Source organism: Elephas maximus, chromosome 8, assembly GCF_024166365.1.
Source record: "Elephas maximus indicus isolate mEleMax1 chromosome 8, mEleMax1 primary haplotype, whole genome shotgun sequence".
NCBI classification, from domain to species: domain Eukaryota; kingdom Metazoa; phylum Chordata; class Mammalia; order Proboscidea; family Elephantidae; genus Elephas; species Elephas maximus.
The window spans coordinates 112981274-113002669 of NC_064826.1; the positions used below are offsets into that span (position 1 = coordinate 112981274).

General features: G+C 41.9%; 1 protein-coding gene across 1 annotated transcript in view; it reads left to right on the plus strand.

Annotated features, from left to right (window-relative positions):
- Positions 1–12199, plus strand: part of DDC (dopa decarboxylase) — a 130682-nt gene extending 118483 nt beyond the window's left edge. The window contains exons 12-15 of the mRNA XM_049894125.1: positions 1650–1748; positions 4378–4479; positions 10152–10369; positions 12031–12199. Of these exons, the coding sequence (XP_049750082.1) occupies positions 1650–1748; positions 4378–4479; positions 10152–10352 (402 nt within the window). The 3' untranslated portion in view covers positions 10353–10369; positions 12031–12199. The remainder of the gene's footprint in view (positions 1–1649; positions 1749–4377; positions 4480–10151; positions 10370–12030) is intronic.
- The last annotated feature ends 9197 nt before the right edge of the window (positions 12200–21396 follow it).

Genomic DNA, 21396 nt, shown 5'->3' on the forward strand with positions numbered 1-21396 from the left:
CTGAAGCCCTTTCTGTGCCAGTAGGAATCCTTCCCTTCTTCAGTGCTCTTGAATTCTCCAACCCAACTCTTCTTCATCCTACTCTGTCTGTTAGCCACCCCCAGCCCTGTCAGATGGGGAGAGCGTGTGCCTGCCCTGTCCAGGTACTCAGAAATAAGCAAGGTGCCACATCTACCTCCTGGACTCCCGGCCAGTGGGGGAGACAGAAGTACCCAAAATCATACGCTCAGTAATGGCCCAGTATCCACACTGCTGTAAGCTGTCTTTCTGAAACAGATATGACACATGTATCTCCCCTCTGATGGCTGTTTCTATGTTAAGGGAAAATGTCCCAATTCTTTGGCTGGTCTTCTGATGTTCTGGCTTCTCCTTACACCACTTGTTATACTTCGTGATAACGAAGTTCCAGGAATCACACTCTGGCAGCTTATGAGTCATAGGCAGTATGTGGACAACTTTTGTGTAGCCCACTGGTGGCATCACTAAGGGTGTGCAGGGGTGCAGACCACACCATGTGACCCTGTCTGAGTGGTGACACCAAAATGACTGTCTATAAAATTTTTGTGTGATGTTTTAGCAGAAATTTATTATTTTTTTTAATAAAAATATCCCTGTAGTTAGTTATAACAACAACAAAATTTTCATAAGCCCGGCTTACATGTATCAATATAACTACAAGGCTAAAACTCTATGTCAATTTACTTTTTGAACCTTCTAATGCTCTCTGGTCAGAGCGTCATTGTTACCCAATTACAAGGACATTTCTAATCAAGTGGTTTCATCTGCACACTCTATGAGCACACGCTGTCGATTGCATTGCTGCCAGCGTTTTTATAGTCGCAGATTTTGTCAAGTTTTCTGGTCTTTTAGCTACAATATTGTGGTAATTAGCATTGAGGGGGGTAACACCATGAGTTACTGCACCGGGTGACGCCAAACCTAGTGACGCCACTGTAGCCCACCTGTTGTTTTGAAGCAACAGGTGCCTAGGCAGAGGCTAAGCACTACAAGTAGCCTGGCCCCTATTGATTTCCATTATTAAAAAACTCACTGCTTTTGAGGGGGAGCATGCCCCTGACACGTGGTGAAGATTGAAACTTTGAGTGAACTGTAAGGCGCTCATCAGTGCCATGTGGCAGATGCTCTGAGGTCCCATGCTGGGGGTCCTACTTCACTGTCATCACATCTCCCTGCACCCAGTGAGGAGCCAGTCTCTTAGTTCTCTTCTGCAGGGAGGAGTCCAGGGAACAAAAGAGGAAGGAAGAGTATTACTCTAGAAAACGGTGCTGGGACACCAGGGGGCAGGACCCCATCTTCTGTTTGTGCTCACTATGGTACCCCCAAGTCTAAGAGAGGGCCTGGCCCTAGGATGCACTCAGTAAACAGCTGTCGGGTGAATACAGTGAACATAAGTGCCTTTCAGGTCAATAGTCCCCGTTCTGTCCTCATTGATTTTGGAGCTTCTGTTGGTGTTGGACCTGCTTATACCACGGTGGGCTTTGCCATCCAGCATGAGTCCTGGCAACCTAAGGGAATGACCTCCAAGGAATTAACTGCTTCCAGGAGAAATAGGTGAACCAATGAGTCAAAAAGGAAACGAATTTTTAATAAATTTCTCACTGATACACTGATTTGTGTTTTCATTTCAGCACTGGCAACTACCACTGGGCCGAAGATTTCGCTCCTTGAAAATGTGGTTTGTTTTTAGGATATACGGCGTCAAAGGACTTCAGGCCTACATCCGCAAGGTGACATTGTTTTTATTATGTATCTGAGGAATGTTTTGGAGGTCTAGCAGACTTTAAAAGTGAATTAAGATTTCTTAATAGTCAAATATTCTAAAGGAATCAGATGATAGTTTGTCTTATTGTAATTAGGATATTTATAAAATGGTCTGATGACTGGATCTTCTAAGGCACGTCCATTAAGACAACAAGTTATCAGTTCCAGAAAGACTTGCAAAGTAAATACATCATGTAGATTTTACTTCAGCCACATGTAGCCAACGGTGAGGTACATTCAACAATGGCAACAGTGGGAACATATTAATTTTTTTCTTCTCAAGAAAAATACCAGACTAGAAGAACTGCAGAGTGGGGCTGGAGGCACGTGTGGGGTTTTAGGTATCATCTAGTCCAGTAATTCTCAAAGAGTGGTCCAGAACCAGCAGCATCAGCATCACCTAGGAGCTAGTAAGAAATGCCAATCATCAGGCCCCACCCAGACCTACTGCACCAGTTGGTGATGGTGAGGCCCAGCGATCTCTGCTTTAGTAAGCCACCCAGGCAGCTGTGAAGCATGCTAACGACTGAGAACCACTGGTCTAGTCCAGCCCCGCTCCTAGGAGGCTAAGGCTTGACCATGGGCCAGGGCTTGCCCGAGGCGTACACATTTGGCCAGCCACGGAAGGCCTCCTTCCCAGTCCCATGTACTTTGTAAATTGTGGCCTCTTCGTGATGAATAGAAGTCCACAGGATTCACAGGAATGGGGCACAGCTGTGGTTCCAGTTCTAGTGACAGTAACACAGCAAGGCCTTCATTTTAAGTCCTGGTAGAGCTGCTTAACCCGCTGTGCAGCTCTGGGCAGGGGCTGAATGCCTCTAGCTCCTCCTCTGTGAAAGGGGAGGTGAGGGCCTACCAGATGCCAGAAACTGTTCTTTCTCTACCTTAAAAGTTTGCTGTAAGGAAACTTGAGGAAGCTGTAAAGCACTATGAGAATCTCTCTAGGATAAAGAACTTGGAAAGAAGTGTATGTGTTAATTTATGAGCAAAATACACCCCTCTGACCATTTGAGAACATTATAATTAGCATGCATTCAGCTTCTTTGGAGGAAGAAGGCAAAAAACAAGTGACTTATTTCTCCATGATGACTACATGTTTAAGCTCTGGGCAATTAGGTATGGTTATATTGCCTCATACAAACTACAGCACAGAGAACCTTGAAAACATCATGCTGAGTGAAATAAGTGGGACACAAAAGGACGAACATTTTATGGTCCCAATTATATGAAATATCTAGAATAAGCAAGAGTTTAGAGACCAAAGATGGGTACTTGGGTGGGTAGGAGGGAGGGAGAAAGGGGGACTCACCGCTTAGGAGACACTGAGCTTCTGCTAAGGGTAATGGGAAAATTGGGAAACGGACAGTGGTGATGGTTGACCAACAAGATGAACGTAATTAAAGTCACTAAACTGTTCATGTAACAAATGTTAATATGGCAAATGTTTTGTTACACGTATACCCATCCCAGTGCCGTCGAGTCGATTCTGACTCATAGTGACATGTATACATGTTACATGTACATTTACATTAAATTACATTAGTATTAAAAAAATATTAACTAAAAATAAAAGTATGCTGCGCCTAGAGTGTAGCCCAATCCTGCCTTAGTAGGAGAGTACAAGAAAACAAAACAAAAAACCCCAAACCCTTTGCCCTCCTGCTGATTCTGACTCCAGTTCCTAGGCTGGTGTGTAGCTTTTTCAGAAACCAGCCTCGGGGACTCACCTACAGGCTCCAAAGTCTTTGGCGCCCTCTACTGATTCAACTGTAAACTGCTCATTTAAAAAGGGGTTTCAGCCACAACTCTTTCTCCCTCACAGCAGCAGTACTCCATCTCAGATATTCCATGCTGGATGCCTATGTTTAGGATGAGGGAGACGACGTGCTCCTAGCCCACAGACAGCTTGCTTTCCTCAGATCATATACTATCTTAATGAGCTTCTGAGTTCTCGAAACATCTGCAAGTTCAAGGAGGGTGCTGTATTCAATGAAAGGAACACAGCTCTTGAGTGTGATGGTGACCGACACGAAGCCCATCTTTCAGTGGCAAACACTGCAGCATAACAACCGCTGAACTGTGTGTCACTTTGGAGTCAAGCAGCTGCGTTAGAATCTCAGCTCAGCCAAGTCCTAGCCATAACCTCTCTGGTCCTCAGTTTCCTTATCTACCAATGGGTATAATCCTGGTATCATCTATTTTCTGGGGTTATTGTGTGGATTATGTACCAGTCAGTGAAGTACTCGGCATGCTGCTAGTACACAGTAAATACTCAGTACAGGTTAGCTATGATCTCTTTTCTAGCATGCTTAATTCTAGAATGTTTCTTCTAAAATCGTAAGAGATTGCTTTGATGGCATATAAATAGTCCCATTCGTGGAAGAAAATGATGGTTGCTGTCCTTCTGAAAACACTAGACTATTTCTCATGTGACTGAGGGGAGAGCTGTGAGTGGGTGACATAAAGATTGACGGAAGTTGCTGAAAGCACTTAAATGAATTAGAGATGTGCAGTCTGATAAGGTGTCCTAGGTGGTTACTTTCTGAATGATTAGCAATGAGAAACTCAAACAGATTTCCCTGTTTCTCTCTCAAGCACGTCCAGCTCTCTCGCGAGTTTGAGTCTCTGGTCCGCCAGGATCCCTGCTTTGAGATCTGTGCCGAAGTCACCCTGGGGCTGGTCTGTTTTCGGCTGAAGGTACGTTTCTGTCTATTTTCTTCTGCTTCATCTTCTCTGAACGTGACAGAAGGGGACAGTATCATTCATTACTTCCACCGCATAAAGCCTCATTTCTTAGCCTGACCCAGAGGCCTGACTCGCTTCATCCCATCCTCCGCACACACCTCCTCTACAGAACCGCAGATTTCTGGCTTGTGCGGCTGTTTGGCCCTAGGGTTCTCGCCATTTTGTCCATCCCCAGTTCCATCCCGTATATCCCTGCCACTGCAGCTCCCCTGATGCCTGCAGCTGTGTACAGCCTGGCTAATCCCAGTGTCTACTTGGACCAGCAGCATCAGCACTATCTGGGCGCTGGTTAGAAATGCAGATCTCAGGCCCACAGAATATCTGCATTTGAAGAAGACCTCCAGGTTATATGCGTGCTCACAGGAGTGTGAGAAGTGCTGGTCTGTAACACGCTTTTGTTTGCTGCCTGATGTTTGGCATGTTCTCCGTGTGACCTGGATGGGTCAGGGCAGTAACAGTCTGTATGGAGAATGATGACCGTGCTTCTCGAAGGCTCTAGCATATGCTGCACACACCCTCCCTTATGAACCTACCTTGTATCTGAGGCTGGCTGAGAGACTTGCTCTGACTGCTGTTCATGTAGCTTTCAATCAGCAAAATCTCCCCTTTCCATTTAAGTGGAATCATACAGTAAGTGGTCTTTTACAACTGGCTTCTTTTTACTTAGCAGAATATCTTCAAAATTAAGGCTTTTATTTTATTCTTGCAATTTATTGTTGTTGTTAGGTGCTGTCAGGTCAGTTCTGACACACAGTGATCATATGTACAACAAAACAAAACACTACCCGGTTCTGCGCCACCCTCAAAATCGTTGCTATGCTTCAGCCCATTGTTGCAGCCACTGTGTCAGTCCATCTTGTTGAGGGTCTTCCTCTTTTCCATGACCCACTACTTTACCAAGCATGATGTCCTTCTCCAGGAACTGACTGCTCCTGATAACATGTCCAAAGTACGTGAGACATACTCTCTCCATCTTTGCTTCAAAGGAGCATTCTGGCTGTACTTCTTCCAAGACAGATTTGTTTTTTTTTTTTTTTTTGGCAGTTCGTGGTATATTTAATATTCTTCACTAACACCATAATTCAAAGGCATCAGTTCTTCTTCAGTCTTCCAAAGGCATCAGTTCTTCTTCAGTCTTCCTTATGTCATTGTCCAGCTTTCACATCCATATGAGGCAATTAAAAACACCATGGTTTGGGTCAGGCACACCTTAGTCTTCAAGGTGACATCTTTGCTTTGAAGAGGTCTTTTGCAGCAGATTTGCTTAGTGCAATGCATCTTTTGACTTTTTGACTGCTGCTTCCATGGGTATTGATTATGGATCCAGGTAAAATGACATCCTTTATGTTGAGGTGTAATCAATAATGAAGGCTGTGGACTTTGACCTTCATCATTAACTGCTTCAAATCCTCTTCATTGTCATCTGCGTAACGCAGGTTGTTAATGAGTCTTCCTCCAATCCTGATGTCACTTCCTTCTTCATATACTCCAGCTTCTTGGATTATTTGCTCAGCACACACATTGAATAGGTATGGTGAAAGGATACAACCCTGAAACACAGCTTTCCTGACTTTAAACTACGCAGTATCTCCTTGTTCTGTTTGAATGACTGTCTCTTGATCTATGTACAGGGTCCTCATGGCACAATTAAGTGTTCTGGAATTCCCGTTCTTCACTGGAAAACGAGGAAGCAAACTATATGATGTTCAGTCTGGAGATGTAGAATAGATGATGACCGAAGACCAGACAAGCTTTGGGATGGCATCAAGGACATCATACATGAAGAAAGCAAGAGGTCATTAAAAAGACAGGAAAAAAAGAAAAAGCCAAAATGGATGTTAGAAGAGACTCTGAAACTTGGCTCTTGAACATCAAGTAGTTAAAGCAAAAGAAAGAAATGATGAAGTAAAAGTGCTGAACAGAAGATTTCTAAGGGCAGCTCAAGAACACCAAGTATTATAATGACATACGCAAAGATCTGAAGATAGAAAACCAAAAGGGAAGAACATTGTCAGCATTTCTCAAGCTGAAAGTTCTGAAGAAAAAATTCAAGACTTGAGTTGTAATTTTCAAGGGTTCTATGGGCAAAATACTGAAAGACACAGGAAGTACCAAAAGACGATGGAAGGAATATACACAGTCAGTATACCAAAAAGAATTGGTTGATGTTCAACCATGTCAGGAACTAACACATGATCAAGAACCAATGGTACTGAAGGAATAAGTCCAAGCTGTGCTAAAGGCATTGGCAGAAAACAAGGATCCAGGAATTGACGGAATACCAACTGAGAAGTTTCAAGGAACTGAAACATCTCAATTGGTATTGAGCACTCAGTTGAGCACTACAGGTGCTCACACATCTGTGCCAAGAATTTTAGAAGACAGCTACCTGGCTAACCGACCAGAAGAGATCCACATTTATGCCAATTTCAAAGAAAGGTGGTCTAACAGAATGCAGAAATTATTAAACAATATCATTAATATCACATGCAAGTAAAATTTTGCTGAAGATCATTCAAAAACGGCTGCAGCAGTACATTGACTGGAAACTGCCAGAAATTCAAGCCAGATTCAGAAGAGGATGTGGAGCAAGGGATATCATTGCTGATATCAGATGGGTCTTGGCTGCAAGCAGAGAATACCAGAAAGATATTTACCTGTGTTTTATTGACTATGAAAAGGCATTCCACTATGTGTATCCTAACAAATTATGGATAACGTTGTGAAGAATGGGAATTCTAGAACACTTAGTTGTGCTCAGAGGAACCTGTACTTAGACCACGAGGCAGTCGTTAGAACAGGACAAAGGTATGCTGTGTTGTTTAAAATCAGGAAAGGCATGCATCAGGGTTGTATCCTTTTGCCATATTTATTTAATCTGTGTGCTGAGCAAATATTTGGAGAAGCTCAGCTATATAAAGAAGAACATGGCATCAGGATTGGAGGAAGACTCATTAACAGCTTGTGTTATGCAGATGACACAACTTTGCTTGCTGCAGGTGAAGAGGACTTGAAGCACTTACTGATGAAGATCAAAGACTACAGCTTTCAGTATGGATTGTACCTCAACATAAAGGAAACAAAAATCTTCACAACTGAACCAAAAGCAAATCATGATAAATGAAGAAAAGATTGTAATTATCAAGCATTTTCATTTAACTTGGATCCATAATCAACACCCATAGAAGGAACAGTCAAGTAATAAAACAACGTATTGCGTTGGGAAAATCTGCTGCAAAAGACCTCTTTCAAGTGTTGAAAAGCAAAGATGTCACTTTGAGGACTAAGGTGCACCTGACTCAAGCCATGGTATTTTCAATCGCCTAATATGCATGTGAAAAAAAAAAAAAAAAATATGCATGTGAAAGCTGGGCGATAAGTAAGGAAGACCGAAGAAGAATTTTTTTTTTTTTTTTTAATTATGGTGTTGGCAAAGAATATCGAATATACCATGGACGGCCAGAAAAAGAAACAAGTCTGTCTTGGAAGAAGTAAAGCCAGAGTGCTCCTTGAAAGCAAGGATGATGAGACTTTGTCTCACATACTTTGGACATGTTATCAGGAGGAACCAATCCCTCAAGAAGGATATCATGCTTGATGAAATACAGAGTCATCGAAAAAGAAGAAGACCCTCAATGAGATGGATTGACACAATGGCTGCAACAGTGGGCTCAAACATAGCAACAATTGTGAGGACTGCACAGGACTGGGCAGTGTTTCGGTCTGTTGTACATACAGATCACTATGAGCTGGAACCGACTCGACGACACCTAATAACAACAAAGCAGATATAATGGTCCTATTGCGTAACTGGTTTCCTTTCACTCTGTCCTTGTCTTGGCCAGTCCTTGGTAGGTCTCCTCCTTTGTTCACTCAGGTAATTTTTATCATTGTTGTTGTTGTTCCATCTCAGACTGTTTTCTCTGTGTGGCTTCCTGCTTCTATTTAGTGGAAGTCGTATCTTCTCCAATCTATTTGAAAATGGGAAGAAAAGTTTCCTAAATAATTTGCTTTTATTTTTTGCACTGCGTACTTTTCAGATGCTTGCTCTTCTGTTGAGACTTTTTGGCAAAATATTGTTCTCATGATTTCTTTTTCTCTATCCTCACCCTTGGATAGGACAGAATTTTTCCAGACCTGGTGTATGCCAAGAGTTTCTGAATTGCCTTTGGCCCCATTCACTGTCCACTTGGGCACCAGTAAGATTCCCACTCAGTTTGCGCAATGGGATAGTTAGGTTTGCAGAGGTCCAAGGCCACTGTCCAGTGTCCAGTCATCTGGCGTGGTTCTGCTGGATAAAATTAGTCTCTTCTCTTACCACCTGTTGTTCCTGCTTCTTAAGACGGAGCAAGAGCACAACCCCAAACCAGCCACCTAGGATGTATGCCCACTGTCAGCCCCCTGGAACTTTCACCATAAGGCTCATAGAAGGGTCCCTGCATGGGAAGAGAAAGAAGACCCAGAGAAGCTGAGAGAAGGGTTGGTCAGGCAACAGCCTGGTTGCCGTGGAAAGCAGTACCCAGGCAGAATGGAACAGCTTCCCATTTTCCATTCAACACATTTCATCTCTAGACCAGTCAGCGGGAGGGTCCAGGGCCTCTCCTCTCTGCCCTAGCCTGGTGGGCCGCTCTCTTCAAGGGACGGTGTGTGTGAGCCACCAACAGCCCCTTGCCCTGAAGTGAGGGGAAGTTCTTCCCAGATTCTAGCAATAGGTTGACTATTTGGCTTCATTTTCTATGCTGTTGGGACTTTCTTCTGTATGTTTGAGTGAGCATTTAGAGATTCCTTCATGGTGCCATTAGGAACCCCAGTTCTGTTATTTAAGCTCATCAACTTTTAATAATATATCCAGGAACCTTCTTTAAAAAAAAGAAAAATTGAGCCATGGAAGGGTCATCTTTTGACAGTCCACTGGGCATGAAGAAGTTGTCTTGTAGGGAGAGGTGCCGTCTTTTAGGGTCCCTGAGTTGTATAAACTGTAAAGTGTCCCTGAGTTGTGCAAACTGTAAGGAGTCCCTGAGTTGTGCAAACTGTAAAGTGCTCCTGAAAGTTTGGAGGCTTCAAACCACCCAGAGATGCCTTGGAAGAAAGGCCTAGTGACCTACTTCTGTAAAGTCCAAACAAAAAACCAACTCAGTTGCCACGGTGTTGATTCTGACTCATGGTGACCCCATGTGCTTTAGAGTAGAAGTGCCCCATGGTGTTTTCTTGGCTATAATCTTTTCAGAAACAGATTGCCAGGACTTTCCTTCCACGGCACCGCTGAGTGGGTTCGAGCTGCAACCTCTAGGTTAGCAGTCGAGCACAAACTGTTTGTGCCACTCAGGGAGCCTCCAAAAGGTCACAGCCACGAAAGCCCTATGGAGCACAGTTCTACTCAGAAGCAAATGGGGTCGCCATGAGTCAGAATCAACTCCACGGCGACTGATGTGGTTTTCTTTTCTTGTTTTTGGTTTACTATTATTTAGTTGAATTTTTTAATATTGTAAATGAAAGGCAAATGGTAAGTTTGGCTTCTTTCACGATACATGGTAGTATAGCCAAACACTTGCCTTACCACTTGTGAATTGAATATTTGAGTCCCCGGAGACCTGACCATAGCTCCTCTCTTTCAATCACCTCAGGGGTCCAACAAACTGAATGAAGCTCTTCTGGAAAAGATCAACAATGCCAAAAAAATCCACTTGGTCCCATGTCACCTCAGGGACAAGTTTGTGCTGCGTTTCGCCATCTGCTCTCGCTCGGTGGAGTCTGCCCACATCCAGCACGCCTGGAAGCACATCAGAGAGCTGGCAACCCAGCTCCTGCAATCAGGGAAAGAGTAAACGCACGACAGCGGCAGGTGAGTGTCCTTGCCTTAGCTGGTTGCCACCTGTGTTCTAGTCTAGAGGCAAGAACATTGGCCCCTAAATCAAGCCCCTGGCTCCTGTCCCATCTCTCCCAGGTAACGCTGCTGGGACTGCATTTTCTCCACTGGGAAACGAGGAAGCAAACTATATGATGTTCAGTCTGGAGATGTAGAACAGATGATGAGTTACAATAATTTTTTAAAAACTAAGACAGAGTTTTACTTTTTATTCTTTTCTGTGAAACTGTCAGTCATATTGGAGTCCCTGGGTAGTGTGAACAGTTAACACACTCAGCTGCTAACACAAAGGTTGAAAGTTCCACTCCACCCAGGGGTGCCTTGGAAGAAAGGCCTGGCGATCTACTTCTGAAAAATCAGCCATTGAAAACCCTGTGAAGGACAGTCCTGCTCTGACACTTGTGGGGTTGCCACGAGTTGGAATTGACTCAACAGCAACCGGTTTTTGACGATGACGTATCTCTTTAATTCCTCCCTCAGGCTTTTCAAGCAGCATTTATTGAGGTAACTTACTACCATCACAACCTTATATGTTAAAATGGCAACTTTAGATAAATGAAAACAGTACAAAGTGAATATAATGTGACCGATAATATATGTTCAGGAAGGACCAAATTATTTATGGTTTAGAGAAAGGAAACGTTTAGACTACTGGCCTTTTTGTAATTGTGAGGGATTTACCCTGTAGCAATTACAGAAAAGCTGAAGACAGCATGCTGTTAACGCATAAGGAAACTATTGTAAATAAACAGTTTCGCAAAGGGAGGATGTTTAAACTTAAATCTGTAAGAGTAAAATCAACCTTAAAAGCCTTTGCATTAGATTATCTTAAGAGCATCATTTTACAGAAGTTTGTCTACCTCCTTATGTTTCTTTTTCTTTCTTTTGGTCTCGTTTTTGGGAGGATGGTGGAAACCCTGGTGGCACAGTGGTTAAAAGCTAAGGCAGCTAACCAAAAGGTCGGCAGTTCGAATCCACCAGGTGCTCCTTTGAAACCCCATGGGACAGTTCTACTCTGTCCTATAGGGTCGCTGAGTCGGAATCAACTCAACTGTGACAGGTTTGGTTGGGGTTGGGTCTGGTGGTTTGGTAGATGTGTCTCTGTGATCACCTCCCTCAACTTCTGCTTCTCTTTAACTCCCTTCCTCTTCATTTTCTCACTGCCTGTCTATCATAGCATATGGGGAGGTAGAACCTAAGTGTCTGAGGATTCTAACACATATTTTGGGGGACACAGTTCAATCCATAACAGATACGATTGTTAATAGTTAATTATAATGGATGTATGTTGTCTTGGCCAGATCGATTAAAGCAATGAAAAATCTTAATATTTTGGTGTTACATGTGCTTATTTTAGGTTATGATATATCCATGTGGTCATAGTTTTGAGATATTTTACAGAGGGTAGAAAATTAGGCAGTGATTCTGGTTGATGTTGACAAAATTTGTCATTAGACAAGTCTGAACTGCAATAAAAACATACTTCTTTCAGTTCAAACTCTTATGTTTCACTCTTGCCACCATTTTACTGGAGAAATGTTATATACAAATACCTTATTTGTACTTAAATAAACAGCATACAAAACTGTTTACTTCTTTTGAATATAGCCGATTCATTTTTGTTTTTTCCCCTGTAGAGACCAAAAGTGGAAAAGAGATATGTCTGAAAACTCGAATGAAAAGAAGATAAATATCATCCTGGCTTCCTGGAATGGCACCTGTATTTCACCTCACCAGTCTCTCTCCAAAGTTATCCAGAAGCTTATGATTCTATCTATTCAGTCTCTCATCAACAAAGAAATATCATCTGCTATATATATAATATATTAAAAATTATATTAAAAATTAATCTCAGTGGTTACAGCTTATATTCAGTATTTGGCTGTGATTTTTGTTGACTAAGAAATCATAGATTTTCCTGCTCTTGCAGTCATTAGTGGTGGTGGGTAAAGGTTTATTGAAAGATTTTCCTGGGCAATCTATGATAATATGAGATTATATCTGTAGTTTTTAACATTGTCTTTTGTAATGTGGTTCAAAGCTTAATAAACAATTTGAGGTGCAATAGTAATTGTGTCTGGTAATAAGCTTTTTCTGCATTGTTCCAAATTGATGACTTCAATATAGACTTCTTTTAAAATAGCCAAAGATATGGCATCCTTGGATTTTCTATACGGCATTCATTCATTCAATAAATACTTATTGAGTGCTTAGTATATGTCAGGGACCATTCTGGATGCATTAACAACACACACGTTTTACTTAAAGATGACTCCAAGTTCTAAGCAAACAAATCCAGAACCAAGATATATCCTGGGTCCACGTACAAGACCCAGTTCTACCACTGTAACGAGAAGAGATTCTCTGACTTCCTGGGTCTTGGTTTCCTCCTCTGATAAATTCATCTGCCGTATAGAGTCTCTATGAGTTGAAGTCAACTTGATAGCAATGGGTTTTGATGGTATTATAATGAATAAACAAATGAAGAGTGTTCCTGTATATATAAATGCCAGTAAGTGCACAGTATTTACTCAAATTATTTCCCAGTCTTTATTTGAATCATTTTTACTCCTAGAAACATCTTTTTTGAACCACAAGATTAGCTCCTGTCTCTTGGAAACTCTGTAATTATCAAAAGCACTTTCAGAAAGGGTCCCTGGTTGTGAATAGGTATATGTGAATTTCAAAGACTGCTGATGTCTGTGTTAATGTAATTAAATTGTTTTCTGTTTTTCAGAAATCTGAAAATGTATCAGATACCATCTGTCTTTGGTTAGGTTGTTTGTCCTCTACCCATCCATGAACCAGACCTGGCTTGTGTCATGGTGTTAGGTTATGGGATGGGCATTAGGATCTACTGGCACCGTAACTGTTAGGAGCAGTGGAGGGTTGAGCACTCAGATCATTGAGTTGAGGCTGGGGTGCTTACATTTCACAATGGGGGGATTTTTTTAGAGCTGAGTGTGCCCTTGAGTTAAGATTGCCACAAAGCCTCCAAGATGAGCCACCAAAGTAACCAATGGCCCTTGGCTGATTTGGAGCAGCTCCATCCATAAGTGAACTTTGAGAAGATGACTGAGACCTAAGTTCAAGGCAGGCGACAGTATGAATGCTGCTTGGAGATTTGCATAGACGGAAGGCAGGAAGTTAGTGACTGCAGAGTTTCTCTCACTCAATATGTCGGATATTTTTGGTGGAGATCCCAAGATATTAGCTCCGTTGGTTAGACATAGGCCCAGCAGAAAGAAAAGCTTGTCTAACTTCCTGTTCATTTCCAGGTAACTTGTGGCAGTTAATCCTACCACCTGACTCTCTAGGCATCTCCATAACCTAGTGTTCACGCCCCAAACCACCCAGCCCTAGAAACAAGAGGGGGTATTTTCTCCCAGTTTATCTAACAAACATACTCGCACCACTTGCTCTATGTCAAGTATAGTCACAAATATTTTTAAAATGTTAACCTATTTAATACTTATTTAAAAATTCTATGAGGTAGGCTCAATTATTATCCCCATTTTATGAATGAAGAAACTGAGATACAGAGAGGTTAGGTGGTTTGCTCAAGGTCATACAGCTAATTGGTGGCAGAGCTAGAATTGGAACCCAAGCAGTCTGGCTCTAGAATCTACACTTACCCACTAACCTACGCTACCAAATATGCCGTTTGCTCCTCAGGATTAACCATTTCTCAGGATAATTGGCAATGAGGACACTCATCCCTTCTAGGAAAAGCACCATCTTCACCTACTAGGGTAGCGTCTTGACCCCTGGCCCCAATGAGACTATCTGCAAATAGTCCAACGTAGGGATGTTTTTAAAAGTCCAGGTTATTCAGCCTAATCTATGATCAATGTGTAACATATTTATTTAAATATATATTCAATTTATATTATAGATTGAATTATGTCCCCAAAGAATAAAAAAAAAAAAAGTTTTATGTGTCATAAATTCCAACCGGTAGAAACCCTGGTGGCGCGATGGTTAAGAGTTTGGCTGCTAACCAAAAGGTCTGCAGTTCGAATCCACCAGGCACTCCTTGGAAACTCTATAGGGCAATTCTACTCTGTCCTATAGGGTCGCTATGAGTCTGAATTGACTCGATGACAATCAGTTTTGGTTATTCCTGTGGTTGGAGCTCTAGTGGCATAGTGGTTAAGAGCTCCACTGCTGACCAAAAGGTTGGCAGTTCAAATCCACCAGCTGCTCCTTGGGAATTTGAGAATGTGTTGTCTTTGTTATGTTAATGAGGCAGGATTAGTGTATGGCATATCTTGAGTCAGTCTCTTTTGAGATATACAAGAGATTAAACCCAAGCTAGCAAGTTGAGACAGAGGAATAGAGATGCCAAGCCACATGAAGGTTGCCCAGGAGTAGAAGCTAAAAGAGATAAAGACCTTCCTTCAGAGCTGACCAGAAAAAGAAAGCCTTCCCCTAGAGTCGGCTCCCTGAAGTCAGACTTCTAGCCTTCTAAAGTGTGAGAAAATAAATTTCTGTTTGTTAAAGCCACCCATTTGTGGTATTTCTGTTATAGCAGTACTAGATAATTAAGAGAGTGTCATAATATAGTGCACAGATTACTGCTGGTACTAGAACCAGGAGCTGACCTACCTGTTGCCCTCTGGTATCTCCTGGTAATGTGCGATCTCCATTGGGAGAGTCCTAGATGGATCTGAACATAACTGACATCTTGATACCAAGCAGATCTCCTAGAATCATATGCTTCCTCTCTATGTTCCAACAAACAGCAGGACTTCCTGAAACCTAAGAATTCCACTCAGGCCAACTACACAAAGAAGACTGCAGGAAACCCTAAAGTGAAAGGAGACACATAGTGTCACAGGGAAACAAAAGGGAGCAGGTCTCGAGGGAAGGCATGTTTGAATATTCCACAGACTCCATACGTGTGCGCCTTAAAAAAAAAAAAAAACCAAACCCACTGCTGTCGAGTCAATTCCGACTCATAGTGACCCTATAGGACAGAGTAGAACTGCCCCATAGATTTTCCAAGGAGCACCTGGCGGATTTGAACTGCCAACTCTTGGTTAGCAGCCATAGCACTTAAACACTACGCCACCAGGGTTTCCAACCTGTGCACCTTAGCCAAATTAGAAACTTTAGCCCTGCTGGTTTATTCAGAAAACCTTTTTTTGAGGAAACATGGAGGTTTTCTGATGGCTTTTTATCAAAACATTGTTTTGTCACTGTTCTGACTCATTGTAAGCCCCAAATCCCAATCATTTGAGAGAATTTTGTTGTTTGCTATTATTTTTTATGCTTTGATACAAAATCTATTTCCCCTATACCTCTGTGTAGCCTGACATAACCTATACTTGTAATAAGTAATAGAAAACAGTAATAAGAAAGCATTGTGAGAATAAGTTGCCTACATATTATGTTAATTTGAGACTACCTTTTTACAGAAACTTGTATGTGATCCCCCAAAGCAGAGATGTGAAATAGATGGTCTAGGAAAGAAGAGGAAGAATAGAACACAGCAGGTTCAGTTAAAGGAGATGGAATGAGTCCAAAAATGTCCAAAATGTTTCTATTAAGTCTAGACCCCATAATGTGTAAGAGAAGGAGATAGTCTCGGATGTTGTGAGAGTAGAGCTAAGTCTGATGAAGAGCGTTATAAAACTGAAGGATGTTTAGTGGGAAAGGACTCGGTGGCTGTCTTCAAATTTACACACACTTCAGTTAGGAGAGTCTCCCCTGTAGCTCCAAACAACCAAACAAAAGCCCAAGAGTGACAGAGAGAAAGAATTTTTCAATATGAAAAACTTAAAAGTCAGCTTCTCAGCAAAAAAGATTTTTTTTTTTTTGTAGGGAAGTGAATTCTCTACTATTGTAGATGTCCAAAGGAGATGGGAAAACCAGGGATTGAGAAGTGATAAGGGAAATTCCTCTGGGATAAGAAACTAGACTGATTATTAAGCTCTCTCTCATGGCTGAGTTTCCAATATTCTATGAAAATAAGAGAATTTGGCTTAAACCATTACATAGCAAGGTTACAGAGCCTAAAAAAAAAAAGGTTATTTTTCAATCACAAGCTCTAATCAGGACCGCTCATGAAGAGTAAAGGGCAGCCATGGCTGTAATAATAATAATACTGAACTTATGCAATGCTTGGAGCCCTGGTGGCGCAGTGGTTAAGAGGTACAGCGTGCCATGGCTGCTAATCAAAAACATCTGCAGTTCGAATCCACCAGCTGCTCCTTGGAAACCCAATGGGGCAGTCCTACTCTGTCCTATAGAGTCACTATAAGTTGGAATCAACTCCAGGGCAATGGGTTTGGTTTTTTTTTTTTTTTTTTTTTTTTTGTATGCAGTGCTTACTGGGGGCCGGGCTCTGGTCTAAATGCTCATCAGTTATCAACTTGGCTTATCCCCTCAACAACCCATAGATGTATCTCGTGATCAGCGGAGCTGGGCTTTGAACCCTAGAAAGGGGACCCCGTGGACTCTGCTCTGGACACTCCCCCACACCGTTCCTGTGCAGTGAGGCCAGAGGTAGGCTCTTCATCCTGCACTGTGATTCAGTCAGCGCTGCCCGGGATGATCTCCTAGAACCGTGAGTTTCATTCAGTCCAGGCCCAGGTGCATCCTAGGACTGAGTCCTCCTGCTGTCTTTCTACCACTCAGTTCAGGTGCTGAAAGGTTTGAAAACAAGCTGGAAACCAGCCACACTCAGAGAGCCCCACTGAGAAAGAACCAAATTGAGATTTGGTTGCTTTACCTCTGACTCTCCCGTTCCCTGCTTTCTGGTTTCATAGCTCCGCTGCCCCCACATGCCTGCAAACACACCTCTTTTAAACTTATGCAAAATAATTCTCTCGGCAGCCAGGGATGCACATTATTTGGGGCCATGTTAACCCTCTGCTCAAAAACAAATATCACTGAAGTGTACGGTGCCATTTATTTGAGACCATGTTTATGAAATTCATGAATATGGAAATGAATCCTTCATACCAAGAGAATTGGCATTCTGTTTGCTGTAGGTGAAAACCTCTTCCCTTGCAGGTTTAAAAACTCCTACTCAGAAGAAAAAATAACAGTATATGACACTGTCTCACCTGGATAGTCCAATATCTGCATGGCTCAAGCAATAAACTCTTCCGTATTATGCTAAAGTATGGGATAGTATTTCAAAATATCCTATTTGTAAAAGATGAAAACAGTCTTGATATGGCATAAAGATTTCAATACTAATGAATGACAGTATTAATAGTAACAATAAATATAGCATAACTTCTACTGAAGGTCTACCATGTGCCAGCTACTGCTCTGATAATTTAAGTATAATAAAAAAAAAAAAGTATAATATCTTCTCTTAAATGTAATCCTTACAATGGCCTCCTGAGTTAGAGAAGTTTATTTATTTTTTATAGCAGAGGTAACAGGTTGACAGGGGGTAAGTAAATTACCGAAGGTCACATTACAAGTACATTCCTTTCCTTACACTAACCTCCTCCCTGGAGAAGGACATCATGCTTGGTAAACTAGAGGGCCAGCAAAAAAGAGGAAGACCCTCAACAAGGTGGACTGACACAGTGGCTGCAACAGTGGGCTCAAGCATAACAATTGTGGGGATGGCGCAGGACCAGGAAGTGTCTTGTTCTGTTGTACACAGGGTTGCTATGAGTCAGAACCAACTTTATGGCACCTAACAATAACAACAAGTGAGTTACGTTTTTGCCAGCTATACAAGGAGATGAAAACTGTTGGATTGGGATATGCTTTTGTATCAACCAAAAACCAAAACCAAGCCCAGTGCCGTCGAGTCGATTCTGACTCATAGCGACCCTGTAGGACAGAGTACAGCTGCCCCATAGAGTTTCCAAGGAGCACCTGGTGGATTTGAACTGCCGACCCTTTGGTCAGCAGCTATAGCACTTAACCACTATGTTACCAGGGTTTCCTTTTGTATCAAAGGCACATTTAAAGGTGGAAGTGGCAATGGTAGTGTTACTTGTTGAGTAGATGTTAACACTGACAACCACAAATATAATTTGGCATTTGAGTAATACTCTTAGGCAGCTAAGAGAGTGGTTTCATACGAATTATCCAAAATATTGTTATTAAAAAGTTGGGTGATAACAATCACCAACGGTTGTTAATTATCCAAATAGGATCTACAGGGTGATTTCTAAATACACATGTAGAAAAGTAGCTTAAAAACATACAACTGGGTTGGCTTTGAGATAATAGTTTCAGTTTTCATTTTTGTTTTTATTTGTTATACATGATATATTTGGTAGTTATATAATAAAGGGAGTCCCTGGTAGTGCAGATGATTCACATGCTCAGCTGCTAACCAAGGATGGAGTTTGAAGTCCATTCAGAGATGCCTCGGAGGAAAGGCCTGGTGATTTACTTCTGAAAAGTCAGCCATTGAGAGCCCTGTGGAGCACACTTCTACTCTGACACACCTGGGGTCGCCACGAGTCAGAGTCAACTCAAGGCCGCTGGTATATGATTAAGAGAAAACGCATAAAATTGTGAGTTCATAAATTGTGAGCAATTAGAATAAAAAGGACTTACAATACTTTTATTTAAACCAAGAAATAAATTATGACCTGATATTTTCATTGTAATCTTTTCTGTTTTTTAAAATGTGTTTTCCAGTTGCTATTGTTTTTTTTTTTTTTAATTTTAAACCTTTTAAAAGAAAGGTCTTCAAAATGATTCTTGCCTTGCATTTCTTTAGATCTCGTCTCTAAATGTCTTATGCTGTTATTAGTTCCCAATTGACAGTCATTTTCTCCATCCCTCGCGTCAGATAATTTCTCAGGAAGGAATAATATGCCACAGTTAGCCACGGAGATGTAAGTAGAAGCCTATTGTGACCTTCTGGGAAACGTTTTCTTCTGAGAGGAGGATTACAGGGGAAAAGGTCCTTTGCCAGTTCACCGCCTCCTTCCTACTTTGAATAGGGCTGTGTGAGGATGTATAATTTGGAACTGTGGTGGCCACCTTGCAACAGTGAAGTGACAAGCCTGAAGAGAAAATTCAGTATGCTAAGAGGATGTTGTTGTTGTTAGGTGGCGTCAAGTTGGTTCCGACTCACAGCGACCCCATGCACAACAGAACAAAACAGTGCCCTGTCCTGTGCCATTCCCATAATTGTTGTTACGCTTGAGCCCATTGTTATAGGCCCTGTGTGAATCCATCTTATCTAGGATCTCCCTCTTTCTCCTTGACCCTCTGCTTTATCAAGCCCAATGTCCTTCTCAAGGCACTGGTCCCTCCGGATAACATGTCCAAACTATGTTGGACTAAGTCTCACCATCCTTGCTCCTAAGGAGTATTCTGGTTATACTTCTTCTTAGACAGGTTTTTGTTCTTCCGGCAGTCCAAGGTATATTCAATATTGTTTGCCAACATCATAATTCAAAGGCATCAATTCTTCGGTTTTCCTTATTCATTGTTTAGCTTTCACATGCATATGAGGTGATTGAAAATACCATGGCTTGGATCAGGCCCATTTTTGTCCTCAAAGTGACATCTTTGCTGTTTAACACTTTAAAGAGGTCTTTTGCAACAGATTTGCCTAATGCAGTGCATTTTATTCTTTGATTTCTTGGCTGCTGCTTCCATGAGCACTGATTATGGATCCAAGTAAAATGAAATCCTTGACAACTTCAATCTTTTCTCCATTCATCGTGATGTTGCTTCAATAAGTCCAGTTTTGAGGACTTTTGTTTTATGTCGAGGTATAATCCACACTGAAGGCTGTAGTCTTTGATCTCCATCAGTAAGTGCTTCAAGTCCTCTTCACTTTCAGCAAACAAGGCTATGTCATCTGCATAACCCAGGTTGTTAATGAGTCTTCCTCCAATTCTGATGCCCCTTTCTTCTTCATATAGTTCAGCTTCTTGGATTATTTGCTCAGCATACAGGTGAAAGGATACAACCCTGATGCACACCTTTTTTGACTTTAAACCATGCAGTATACCCTTGTTCTGTTTGAACAACTGCCCCTTGGTCTATGTACAGATTCCTCATGAGCACAATTAAGCGTTCTGGAATTCCCATTTTTCACAAAGTTATCCATAATTTGCTATGCGGCACACAGTCGAATGCGTTTGCATTGTCAATAAAACACAGGTAAACATCTTTCTGGTACTGTCTGCTTTCAGCAAGATCCGACAGACATCAGTAGTGATATCCCTGGTTCCACATCCATGTCGGGAGAATGGCAGAGTGGAAAGATGGAAAGATGGTCCCTCATGACATCCTTAAGTCATTTCACCAGACATGGAAACTACCTCTAGCCTTCTTATTACATGACATGATAACATTACTTCTTGATAACCAGTAACTAGTTGTCATGGAGTTGAATCTGACTCATGGTGACCCCATGCATGTCAGAGTAGAACTATGTTCCATAGGGTTCTCAATTGCCAATTTTCAGAAATAGATCACCAGGCCTTTCTTCCAACATGCCTCTGGGTGGATTCAAACCTCCAACCTTTGGGTTAGCAGCTAAGCATATTAATCCTTTGCACCATCCAGGGGCTCCATTCCACAAGTTACAGTTAATGGCTATTCTGTTACTTGTGTCTGAAAACACACTTTGATTAACTCAATATGCCTTGTTCCAGAACAAAGTTGAAGGTGATAATGGAATGCTTTTCAGTCTTCCAAGCATGCGTCCCTAACAGCAGAACCCATTGCTGTCAGGTCGATTTCGACTCAGAGCGATCCTATAGGACAGAGCAGAGCTGTCCCATGGGGCTTCCAAGGAGCAGCTGATGGATTCCAACTGCTGACCTTTTGTTTAGCAGCTGAGCTCTTAACCACTGTGCCACCAGGGCTCTGAACAGCAGAGGGCAGTGAATAGATAGATCAGGTAGGACATGTTTTTTAATTCCCTTACTCGACCTGCACTATGCATGTAAATTTTGCATGCTACTCTATTCAATTATTTCAGCCAGTGAAAAATATTTGCTGAACACCTACTAATGCACTGACTGGATAATAGGCTGTAAGGTGAAAGGCAG